At 49.5% G+C, this 12251-nt stretch overlaps 2 protein-coding genes across 5 annotated transcripts in view; one reads left to right on the forward strand and one right to left on the reverse strand.

Annotated features, from left to right (window-relative positions):
- Positions 1–4856, reverse strand: part of ORMDL2 (ORMDL sphingolipid biosynthesis regulator 2) — a 29902-nt gene extending 25046 nt beyond the window's left edge. Inside the window, exons 1-2 of one of the 2 annotated variants that reach the window (XM_063952585.1) lie at positions 4698–4856; positions 4102–4276 (exon numbers count right to left, since the gene is read on the reverse strand). In XM_063952585.1, coding sequence (XP_063808655.1) covers positions 4102–4275 — 174 coding nt within the window. In that variant the 5' untranslated portion in view covers position 4276; positions 4698–4856. Of the gene's footprint in view, positions 1–4101; positions 4277–4500; positions 4628–4697 lie in introns of those variants that run through there. The other variant, XM_063952586.1, reaches the window with a different exon arrangement.
- Positions 4857–4961: 105 nt separating this feature from the next.
- Positions 4962–12251, forward strand: part of SARNP (SAP domain containing ribonucleoprotein) — a 248429-nt gene continuing 241139 nt past the window's right edge. For 2 of the 3 annotated variants that reach the window (XM_063952582.1, XM_063952583.1), the window contains exon 1: positions 4962–5255. In XM_063952582.1, the coding sequence (XP_063808652.1) occupies positions 5151–5255 (105 nt within the window). In that variant the 5' untranslated portion in view covers positions 4962–5150. Of the gene's footprint in view, positions 5256–5330; positions 5444–12251 lie in introns of those variants that run through there. The other variant, XM_063952584.1, reaches the window with a different exon arrangement.

Here is a 12251-nt window from a genome sequence, read left to right on the forward strand (position 1 = left end):
TCAGGAGAGCGTCCAAGTATGGGATAATTGTGACTCCATGCTTGCGCAGGACCACCATCATTTCCGCCATTATCTTGGTGAAAATCCTCGGGGCCGTGGAGAGTCCAAACGGCAACGTCTGAAATTGGTAATGACAATCCTGTACAGCGAATCTCAGGTATTCCTGATGGGGGGCATATATGGGGACATGAAGGTCCTTTATGTCCAGAGACACCATAAACTCCCCCTCCTCCATGTTGGCTATTATCGCTCTGAGAGATTCCATTTTGAATTTGAATCTTTATGTACAGGTTTAGGGATTTCAGATTCAAAATAGGTCTGACCGAACCGTCCGGTTTCGGTACCACAAATAGGATTGAGTAGTAACCTCTTCCCTGCTGGTGCAGGGGAACCTTGATTATCACTTGCTGTATACACAGCGTTTGAATTGCAGCTAACACTACATCCCTTTCTCGAATTCCAGTTTGTACCCCATGGAAACTATTTCCAACACCCAGGGATTCAGGTCTGATCTGACCCAGGCCTGACTGAAAAGTCGAAGACGTGCCCCCACCGGTGCGGACTCCCTCAGGGTAGCCCCAGCGTCATGCTGTGGGTTTTGGAGCAGCCGGGGAGGACTTTTGTTCCTGGGCACCTGCCGAAGCAGGTGCTCTCTTGCCTCTGCCCTTACCTCTGGCGAGGAAAGAGGATCCCCGACCTCTTTTGGACTTGTGCGACCGAAAGGACTGCATCTGATAGGGTGTTACTTTCTTTTGCTGTTGGGGAATATATGGTAAAAAATTTGATTTACCTGCTGTAGCTGTGGAAACCAGGTCCGTCAGCCCATCCCCAAACAATACATCACCCTTATAGGGTAGTACTTCCATATGTTTTTTTGGAATCAGCATCACCCGTCCATTGGCAAGTCCATAAGGATCTTCTCGCTGAGACAGACATGGCATTGGCCCTAGAAGCTAGCAATCCAATGTCCCTTTGAGCATCCCTCATAAATAAGACTGCTTCTTTAATATGTGCTAGAGTTAGGAATATAGTATCCTTATCCATATTATCAAATTGATCTGTCAGCTCATCTGTCCAAGCTGCAATTGCGCTACACACCCATGCCGACGCAATTGTCGGTCTTAGCACAGCACCCGTATGAGAATAAATACACTTTAAGGTAGTTTCTTGCCTGCGATCTGCAGGGTCCTTAAGGGCTGCTGTGTCAGGAGACGGTAGCGCCACTTTCTGGGACAAGCGCGTCAGGGCCTTGTCCACAGTGGGGGGTGATTCCCAAATCTCCCTGTCCTGCTTAGGGAAAGGGTATGCCATAAAAATTCTTTTGGGGATCTGCGGTCTCTTATCCGGAGTCTCCCAAGCTTTTCCAAAGAATTCTTTTAATTCATGAGATGTGGGAAAGTTAATAATCTGTTTCTTTTCCTTAAACATGTGTACCATTGTGTCGGGGACCGAGGGTTCATCCACAATATGCAACACATCCCTTATTGCCACAATCATACACTGAATGGTTTTAGTCACCCTAGGGTGCAATTTTACTTCGTCATAGTCGACACTGGAATCAGTACCCGTGTCGGTAGTAGTGTCTTGTGTTAAGGGACGCTTTTGAGACCGCGACGGGCCCTGTGAGTCGGTTCAATCCGAGGATTGACCCCCTTATGTCCCCCCTAAATCAGCCTTATCAAGCCTTTTATGTAAAGATGCCACATTCAACATATGCCACATGTCCATCCAATCTAGAGTCGGCACAACCGACGGGGACACACCACTCATTTGCTCCACCTCCTCCTTGGAGAAGCCTTCCGCCTCAGACATGTCGACACACACGTACCGACACCCCACACACACAGGGATTTACCTTATAAGGGGACAAAACCCCAACCAGGTCCTAAAGAGAGAGAGTATGCCAGCACACACCAGCGCTTAAAAACACTGGAAAAAACATGTCCAGATAGCGCTTTTTTATATATAATATGCCAATTCCCACTCACTGCGTCGCTAATGTGCCCCCCTCCTCTTTTTTCCAGCCTGTGAAGTTCAGCAGGGGAGAGACCAGGGAGCCAGCGTTTTCCTCATCCAGCTTCTGTGGAGAAAATGGCGCTGGTTAGTGCTGAGGATCAAGCCCCGCCCACCCGACGGCGGGCTTCGGTCCCAGTGATTTTTCAATAAAATGGCGGGGGATCATAGATTTACTGCCTCCGCAGTCTAATCAAACTGTTTTGTGCCAAAATGTGAGGTTTATTGCTGCCCAGGGCACCCCCCCCTGCGCCCTGCACCCTTCAGTGCTGCTCTGTGTGCGTGAGACTGGGAGCAATGGCGCGCAGCTTACCGCTGCGCGCCTTACCTCATGAAGATCTGATGTCTTCTGCCTTCTCTATCCGGCTTCTATCTTCGGCATCTGTGAGGAGGACGGCGGCGCAGCTCCGGGACGAACCCCAGGTGAGACCTGTGTTCTGACTCCCTCTGGAGCTAATGGTGTCCAGTAGCCTTAGAAGCAGTGCCCAACTTGACAAGCCAGCTCTGCTTCTCTCTCATCGGTCCCACGATGCAGGGAGCCTGTTGCCAACAGGACTCCCTAAAAATAAAAAACCTAACAAAATTCTTCTTCCACAGAAAACTCTGGAGAGCTCTCTGCAGTGCACCCATTCTCCTCTGGGCACAAGATCTAACTGAGGTCTGGAGTAGGGGCATAGAGGGAGGAGCCAGTGCACACCCATAGTCAAAGTTCTTTTTAGGTGCCCTATCTCCTGCGGAGCCCGTCTATACCCCATGGTCCTTACGGAGTCCCCAGCATCCTCTAGGACGTAAGAGAAATTAGTTGATGGTGAGTGAGTTGTGAACGGATTTGCAGCTGACTGGCGATTGCCGAGATTTTCGCAAGCCGTACATAGACTTGCACAGGGCGGGTTTTCACGCTGACTGCGCAGCGGCTATCTGATCACAGACCTCTGCAAATTTGCAGAGGAGCAATCAGGTCTGAATAACCCCCTTTACATGGTGTGCCTTTGTGCATCAGGGATTCCAGTTACATGATCATGAATGGGGAGTGTGCTGGTTCCTGTGTTACATTCATGAACCACAACAAGAGGTCACTAGACCAAAACTTGTCAGCCTGGCGACTGCCTTCCCAGCTAGCCTGCGCAGGCAGGGGGCTACCCTAAAGATGCAAGCGCTACACTGTTCAGCAAATCACTCGCATTTTAGTGGGGGTTGGGGAGGACCTGGCATGCAGGGCGGCCTTGCCCTGTGCTGGGCGGTCCCCCGCATGCTAGTGGAACAAGTTGTCGTTCTGCGATTTTTTGCAAAACTGCAATTCATGCTGAATTAGGTCCTATGTGCAGTGTTTCCCCTAGAATGTGGGCAGGGCGCAGTCGGCCAAGTCGGCAACACCAATGGTGACATGCCCAGCACTTACAGAGGTGTTTGGCTTCCCCCAATCTCTCCCTTTAATGTGAATACATGTGGTGCTCATCGGCAGCATGGCTGTTTTAGCAGGGCGCATTTTGACCTTTCAAAATTGGGCAGGGCGCGGTGCACTGCTAAAACAGCCGAACGTGAAGAATAGGTGTACAAGCCGGAGCCAGGGGTGGCACTGGGGTGCTGCTGACAGTGGAGCCTGTGAAGTCAGCTACAGAGTGAGGCGAGCCATCGACATCCTAGCACAGAGTGTGTGTGTGTAAGAGCCAGGGGCGGTGCAGGGCTGTTGATTGACAGCTAAGCCTGTCAAGTCAGTTATAGTGTGAGGCAGGCCACTATGTGTAAGAACAAAGGATGGTGGCAGTGCTGCTGACAACAATGGTTAGCTTGCTGCCTCATAGCACTATTGGTTAATTAGCTTCTTACAAATAAATCAAAGCACCACTAATGTTTCTGTGTCCATATGTTAGGAGATATAGATTCCACAAGGGGAATGGACTGCATAATGTGCACTATATAAATGTTAAGGACTAGTAATACTATATAAATGTCTAATTTACATTGCTAGCACAATTAGATTCCAGTGATACATTGACAGAAAGCCTCTACAAAACCTTTTACAAAGGTGTGTGCATGTCTTCAAACGTAAACAAACGATTATAAAAAGTAAGTTACAATATGGCTTACCAGATTGTGAATGACATTAGTCAGGGTCCAGACAACAGGAACACTGAAGAAAGGAAAGCTCAAAAGGATTATGTGAAGGAAACCTACTAGAATTATGTAGGCCAACCATATTCCTCGGCTGTTCAACACCCTGGTGTTGGGGTTCACTTCGCTGTGTGCCACCCCAACATTCATCCTAAAAGACAAATGTTTACTTCAGAAATGGGGCAAGCTGATAATAAAATGATAAGTTGAGAAAGATAAATAAGAAGAATGACCGATACTGAATCCCTCAGTATTGGGAGTGACCCGTAGTGTGTTAGAAAGCTGCGCTGTGGCCCCTGGAGCTTTCCCAAGACACACTGCTACACAGGTATTATTACACAGGGAGCGTGTGCGGATAAGGTTACACTAGCACACCTGAGCTATGGGGAAGGGAGCACATAATTAGTGTGCGCCGAGACGCGACCAATGGCTAGGTGCACCACAGGAAACTGCCATACTGCAAGACGCAGGCACGGCCCAGACTTCACCCATCACTATGTTACGATGTATAGAGATATACAACTCAGACCAATATGCAGACGCCCCACGCAGACCGCGGAAGCTGTATTCACCTCGTCTACGATACCTCCGCCTGCTGTCCCCGGTCTCCAGGAAACGCCGCCACTTCCGCTGCTGGGCACTGGCAGACGTGTGTGGGCGGGACAGCGATGACGTCGCCGTCCTTTGGTTACACCATCAGTAAAAGCTGCCGCCCTATGATAGGCGGCAGCGACATTGCGTTATCGCTGGGCGACCCTAGATAGGTCTATAGTCCCTCGCAGGCTAATGACGTCACTAAGCACTGATTGGTTCATGAGCCCCACCGAACAACCAATCATCTTCCCAAACCGGGCAACTTGCCGGCCACTCACACACGTGTCCCTGCCGTTCCACGCGTGGGTTACTGTCAGTAGCTTTTGTTATTGCACAGCGCATATTCCCCGGTACACGCCGAGACTGGGCTGCCGCGCGGTGCATTACACCAAAGACAGCTGGAATCGAAACTCCCGCGCTTTAGTGCGTGCATGACGTCACGTGCGCGCCCGTCCAATAGCTGCGTCACGTGCCCGTTTCTCAGACGAGGGGGAGCTACCAAGATGGCGGACACCGTAGAGATTCACAAGCTAAAGGTAAGGGCGAGTCAGTGATGAACGTGTGCGCTGGCCTCAGTAGGGAGAGTCGCCGGTGGGTTACTTGTCCCATTACTCGCTGCTCCAGTATCTACAAGCATGGTTGTAGGCTAGTGTTTCCAGGGGCACCTCACAGCCACATAGCAGCACATCCATGCTGACCTTACTGTGCCTTCACTCCACTCATGGCAAGTTCACTCTGTGCATTATATACATATTACATTTTAAAACCCCGAAGTGTAACCGCTGGTTCTGATTCGCGTTGTATGCACAGTGAGAGAAGTCTTACTGCAGATCAATGATGAAAAACAGGGACTTTAGCAGAGGAAAGCTATCCTCAGCAGCTTTCTGAAAAGTAGCAACAGTTTGTGAGCTTTTTATGTGCAGACCCTCCAACGTGGGCCCTCCCAGCAGGTATATATATGCAGGGAAAGGGATGGGGACCTGAGCACTGGTACAGTAGCAGTGTATGGGAAAATTACATAGTAGGTTGCTCTAATGGTGGGAAGATAAGTCCTTAGCTGGGGATATCAATCCGTGCCTGGGTGATGCTCTTCTGAGAGTAATGTTGAGTATGAGAAACTGCAGAAGGAAGGGGTTGGGTTTGGGAGACCGGCGGTTACCATACTAACGGTGGGATACTGGCTTTTAAATGGCAAGTGCAACAAAGCATTCCTGGCTTACTTTGCAAACACCAAATGCATGAAACAGTGTCTAAGGCCACAGTGATGTAGATACCAAAATTATTGGGTTTTGTATTTATAGCGGCTCCATTGGAATAAGACAATGAGGGCAATATTCAATAGTTTAGCGCCCCCAATCTCCTGTGTAAAGTGACAGGAGATCGCGAGGTGCAATTTTTCTTTCCATGCTGATCGTGCCCATGAAGGTCAGGTTTAGCTGTTTTATGCTGGCCGCGATTACGAAAAAATTGCAGTTTGGGTACCCAAATGGGTCACTTTGCGCATTTCAACTTTCCATCCCTGGGAGCCGAAATGCAGATGCCGGCAGCTATTCACGTCCGAACGGAGCTACAATTGAATAGCTCCATATGCTGGATGCCTGAACAATAGAACTCCGCCCCGAGGGCGGTATTCAAATGATGTTTCACACCCAATCTCCTTTTTTAAGTGATACCCGTTATTGCTCATATTGTGCCCATGGTAATCAGGTTTAGCTGTGTAAAGGGTTGGGCACCGTCACTACCCCAGGGGTAACAAGCTGAAATTATTACACCACACACGTTAGCAGAGACAGAATGGGTGTGGAAGGGGGTGAAAAGAATTGAATACCACCCTAAATGTCAGCCATAATCCAACACCCATGGCATCTACATCATTATGGCCTTAAGCCCTGTTTCATAAATTTTGGTGTGTGCAATGTAAACCACACTAGTGTTAGATTACAGAAGTTACTGCTATAAGTGTGGCACTTACATGATTGCTAACCAGTGTGAAAACTAGATAATATCTTAGAAGTGCTCAAATTAGGCATAGTGATATCAAATTAACATGCTGATTTGGAGCATGTTCTAATTCTTGCACTGGTGTAATATTAAGAAGCCAATTGCAATATCTATTTTCTCTTACGTCCTAGAGGATGCTGGGGACTCCAAAAGGACCATGGGGTATGGACGGGATCCGCAGGAGATATGGGCACACTATAAGACTTTGAATGGGTGTGAACTGGCCCCTCCCTCTATGCCCCTCCTCCAGACCTCAGTTAGGTTCTGTGCCCAGAGAGACTGGACATACACTAGGGGAGCTTTACTGAGTTTCTCTAAAAAGACTGTTAGGCTTTTTTATTTTCAGAGAGACCTGCTGGCTACAGGCTCTCTGCTTCGTGGGACTGAGGGGAGAGATGTCAGACCTACTTCTTCTGAGTTAAGGGCTCTGCTTCTTAGGCTACTGGACACCATTAGCTCCAGAGGGTTCGATCACTTGGTGCGCCTAGCTGCTTGTTTCTGGAGCCGCGTCGTCAACTCCCTCACAGAAGCCAGAAGAAAGAAGCCGGGTGAGTATGCAGAAGACCTCAGTAAATGAGGTACAGCGCAGCACTCCATGCTCCCACACACACCAACGGCACTCTCAGGGTGCAGGGTGCTGGGGGGAGCGCCCTGGGCAGCAGGTTACTGGAGTTTCTTCACTGTCAAAAACACGTATTAGTGGTGCCTTGGCACTATATATGAGACCCCCGCCAGTATAATAGTTTTAATTTGAGCGGGGCTACAGCGTGCCGGGTGGGGGCGTGGCTTAGCCGCACAGCTTACCAGCGCCGTTTTCTCTCTTCACAGAGCATGCAGAGACGCTGGCACGGACCTCCACTCTCCTTACAAGTACAGGGAGCAAAACGGGATGGGGGGCCACAGGCAATTGGGGATGTGTGTATATATATATATATATATATATATATATATATATATTTTAGAACAGCGCAGTGAACATATATTATTTTGTTTGTAGTATATGGGCGCTGGGGTGTGAGCTGGTATACTCCCTCTGTGTTCTCTCTAACAGGCTTCCCTGTGGGTCTGTCCCCTATTGCCAGTGTGAGTGTGTGTCGGTACAGAGTGTCGACATGTCTGAGGCTGAGTGCTCCTCCCCGGAGGAAGTTACTGGGGGCGCAGAGAAGGATTTGGGAGTGACTCTGTCGGCACAGCCGACTGCTGATTGGGTGAATATGTTGAGTACATTGAATGCAAATGTGGCGTTACTGTCTAAGAGGCTGGATAAATCTGATTCTTAGACACAAACGTGGAGAAAATCCATGGAAGACGCCTTATCTCAGGTACAGGCCCCCTCAGGGTCACAAAAACGTTCCTTTACCCAGATGGCAGATACGGATACCGACAAGGACTCTGATTCCAGTGTCGACTTTAGTGAGGCCAGTTTACATCCAAAATTGATAAAGAGTATTCAGTACATGATCGTGGCTATTAAAGATGTTTTACATTTTTCTGAGGAACCTCCTGTTCCAGATACAAGGGTTTGTTTATTTAAAGGGAAAAAGCCTGAGGTGAAGTTTCCCCCCTCTCATGAACTGAACGCTCTTTGTGAAAAGGCTTGGGAGTCGCCTGACAAAAGATGGCAGATTCCCAAGAGAATTTTTATGGCATATCCTTTCCCCTCTGACGACAGGGAAAAGTGGGAGCCATCTCCCAATGTGGACAAGGCTCTGTCCCGACTGTCCAAAAAAGTGGCGCTTCCGTCTCCTGACATGGCGGCACTCAAGGATCCTGCGGTTCGCAAACAGGAAACGACATTAAAGGCCATTTATGTCACTACGGGTGCACTCCTCAGGCCTGCCGTGGCGTCGGCATGGGTAAGTAGTGCTATTGCTAAGTGGGCTGATAATTTAGCATCTGACATGGATACCCTTGATAAGGATAACATTCTTTTGACTCTTAGTTATATCAGGGACGCTGCAGCTTACCTGAAGGATGCGGCGAGGGATATTGGCCTCTTGGGTTCAAGGGCCAATGCCATGGCAGTCTCAGCCAGGAGGGCGCTGTGGATTCATCAGTGGAATGCTGATGCTGACTCCAAGAAAGCTATGGAAGCTCTCCCTTTTAAAGGTAGTGTCTTGTTTGGTGACTGCCTTGCTGAGCTGGTGTCTACCGCTACTGCGGGTAAGTCCTCTTTTCTTCCTTATGTTCCCGCACAACAGAAAAAGGCACCCCGTTATCAGATGCAGTCCCTTTGGCCTAATAAATACAAAAAAGGAAGGGGCTCGTCCTTCCTCGCTTCAAAAGGTAGAGGAAGGGGAAAAAGGTTGCCTGCTGTGTCTGGCGCCCTGGACCATAAGTCCTCCCCCCGCCTCTGCCAAGTCCACCGCATGACGCTGGGGCTCCCCTGCAGGAGTCAGTGCCGATGGGTGCCCGTCTCCGAAACTTCAGTCAGGTCTGGGTTCAATCGGCCTAGATCCTTGGGTCTTAGACATAGTGTCCCAAGGGTACAAACTGGAGTTTCAGGAGATGCCCCCCCCTGCCGATTTTTCAAATCAGCCTTGCCAGTTTCTATCCCAGAAAGGGAAGTAGTAAGTGCAGCGATACAAAAGTTGTGTCAACAGAGGGTCATTGTTCCGGTTCCCCCGTCCCAACGGGGGGAAGGGTTCTATTCGAGCCTCTTTGTCGTGCCGAAGCCGGACGGCTCGGTCAGACCGATCCTGAACCTGAAATCCCTCAATCTGTACTTGAAAACTTTCAAGTTCATGATGGAATCTCTTCCGGCTGTAATCTCCAGCCTAGAAGGGGGGGGGGATTTTATGGCGTCAGTCGACATAAAAGATGCCTACTTACACGTCCCGATATATCCTCCACATCAGCCCTTTCTGAGATTTGCAGTGCAGGATTGTCATTACCAATTTCAGACGTTGCCGTTTGGGCTTTCCACAGCCCCGAGGGTCTTCACCAAAGTGATGGCGGAAATGATGGTGCTCCTACGCAAGCAAGGTGTCTCAATTATCCCGTACTTGGACGATCTCCTGATAAAGGCGAGATCGAAGGAGCAGTTGTTAAGAAATGTGGAACTCTCCCTGACCGTTCTCCGACATCATGGTTGGATTCTAAATTTGCCAAAGTCTCAATTGATCCCGACAACTCAACTCGGCTGCCCTTCTTGGGCATGATCCTAGACACGGAACTACAGAGTGTTTATTCCGGCGGAAAAGGCTCTGGAACTCCAGTGCATGGTCAAGGAGTCTCTGAAACCGGCAAGAGTGTCGATTCATCAATGCACTTGAGTGCTAGGGAAGATTGTGGCGGCTTACAAAGCCATTCCGTTTGGCAGGTTTCATGCCTGGGTGTTTCAGTGGGACCTGCTGGACAAATGGTCCGGGTCTCATCTGCACATGCACCAGAAAATAAGTCTATCTTCCAGGACAAGAATTGCTCTACTGTGGTGGCTGCAAAGTTCTCACCTTCTAGAGGGACGCAGGTTCGGAATCCAGGATTGGGTCCTGCTGACCACGGATGCAAGTCTCCGAGGCTGGGGAGCAGTCACGCTAGGAAGAAGTATCCAAGGAAAATGGTCAAGCCAGGAAACTTGTCTCCACATAAACGTTCTGGAGTTAAGAGCCATTTACAACGGCCTCCTGCAAGCGGAACACCTGCTTCGAGGTCTACCTGTCCTGAATCGGCACGTAAACCGCCAGGGCGGAACAAGGAGCAGAGCGGCGATGGCGGAGGCCACAAGAGTTCTCCGCTGGGCGGAAAAGCACGTGAGCGCTCTGTCAGCAGTCTTCTTTCTGGGCGTGGACAACTGGGAAGCAGACTTCCTCAGCAGACACTATCTCCATCCAGGAGAGTGGGCTTTTCATCCAGAGGTATTTGCAGAAGTGACACGGCATTGGGGAATTCCTCAAATAGACATGATGGCGTCTCGTCTCAACAAGAAGCTTCCGAGGTATTGTTCCAGGTCAAGGGACCCCCAAGCCAGTGCAGTGGACGCCCTGGTAGCTCCGTGGGTGTTTCAGTCGGTATATGTGTTTTCTCCGTTTCCTCTCATTCCAAAAGTGTTGAGGATCATAACAAGAACAAGGGTTCTGGCAGTGCTTGTCGTTCCCGATTGGCCACGGAGGGCCTGGTATCCGGATCTTCAGGAATTGCTCATAGAAAATCCTTGGCCGCTTCCTCTCAGAGAGGACCTGTTACTGCAGGGGCCATGCGTATTTCAGGACTTACCGAGGCTGCGTTTGACGTCGTGGCGGTTGATCGCCAAAGCCTAGCTCGAAAGGGTATTCCCGGGGAAGTCATCCCCACTCTCCTTAAGACTAGAAAGGAGGTCACGGCGAAGCATTATCACCGTATTTGGAGAAAATGTGTCGTGGTGTGAAGCCAAGAAAGCTCCTGCGGAGGAGTTTCAGCTGGGTCGTTTCCTCCCATTTTTTGCAGGCAGGCGTGGATGCAGGCCTGAAATTGGGTTCCATAAAAGTGCAGATTTCGGCTTTATCTATTTTCTTTCAAAAAGAATTGGCCGCCCTTCCTGAAGTTCAGACTTTCGTGAAGGGAGTGCTGCATATCCATCCTCCGTTTGTGGCACCGTGGGATCTTGACGTGGTGTTACAGTTTCTTATGTCTCACTGGTTTGAACCTTTGCGAAAGGTTGAGTTGAAATTTCTCACTTGGAAAGTGGTCATGCTTTTGGCCTTGGCGTCCGCCAGACGGGTGTCGGAATTGGTGGCTTTGTCTCACAAGAGCCCATATTTGATTTTCCATGTGGATAGAGCGGAATTGAGGACTCGTCAACAATTTCTGCCGAAGGTGGTTTCTTCGTTTCACATAAATCAACCTATTGTGGTGCCTGTGGCTACGGATGCCGTGGCGGTGCCAAAATCTCTCGATGTCGTAAGAGCTTTGAAAATTTATGTCACCAGAACGGCTCTTGTTAGGAAAACGGAGGCTCTGTTTGTCCTGTATGCTTCCTACAAGATTGGAAATCCTGCTTCCAAGCAGACTATTGCACGCTGTATTTGTAATACGATTCAGCACGCTCATTCTACTTCTGGATTGCCGTTGCCGAAGTCAGTGAAGGCCTAATCTACCAGGAAGGTGGGCTCTTCTTGGGCGGCTGCCCAAGGAGTCTCGGCACTTCAGCTCTGCTGAGCAGCTACGTGGTCGGTTCAAACACTTTTGCTAAGTTCTACAAGTTTGATACCCTGGCTGCTGAGGACCTCATGTTTGCTCAATCGGTGCTGCAGAGTCGTCCGCTCTCTCCCGCCTGGTCTGGAGCTTTGGTATAGACCCCATGGTCCTTTTGGAGTCCCCAGCATCCTCTAGGACGTAAGAGAAAATAGGATTTTAATACCTACCTGTAAATCCTTTTCTCCTAGTCCGTAGAGGATGCTGGGCGCCCATCCCAGTGCGTACTGTTTCTTGCAGTTGTATTGTTGTTGTTTTCGGTTACACGGAGGTTGTGTATCGGTTATGTTCAGCTTGTTGCTGTTTTTTCGTTCATACTGTTATCTGGTATTCCTGCTAATCCAGTTGTGCGGTGTGTT

This window comes from Pseudophryne corroboree, chromosome 2, assembly GCF_028390025.1.
Source record: "Pseudophryne corroboree isolate aPseCor3 chromosome 2, aPseCor3.hap2, whole genome shotgun sequence".
Lineage (NCBI taxonomy): Eukaryota > Metazoa > Chordata > Amphibia > Anura > Myobatrachidae > Pseudophryne > Pseudophryne corroboree.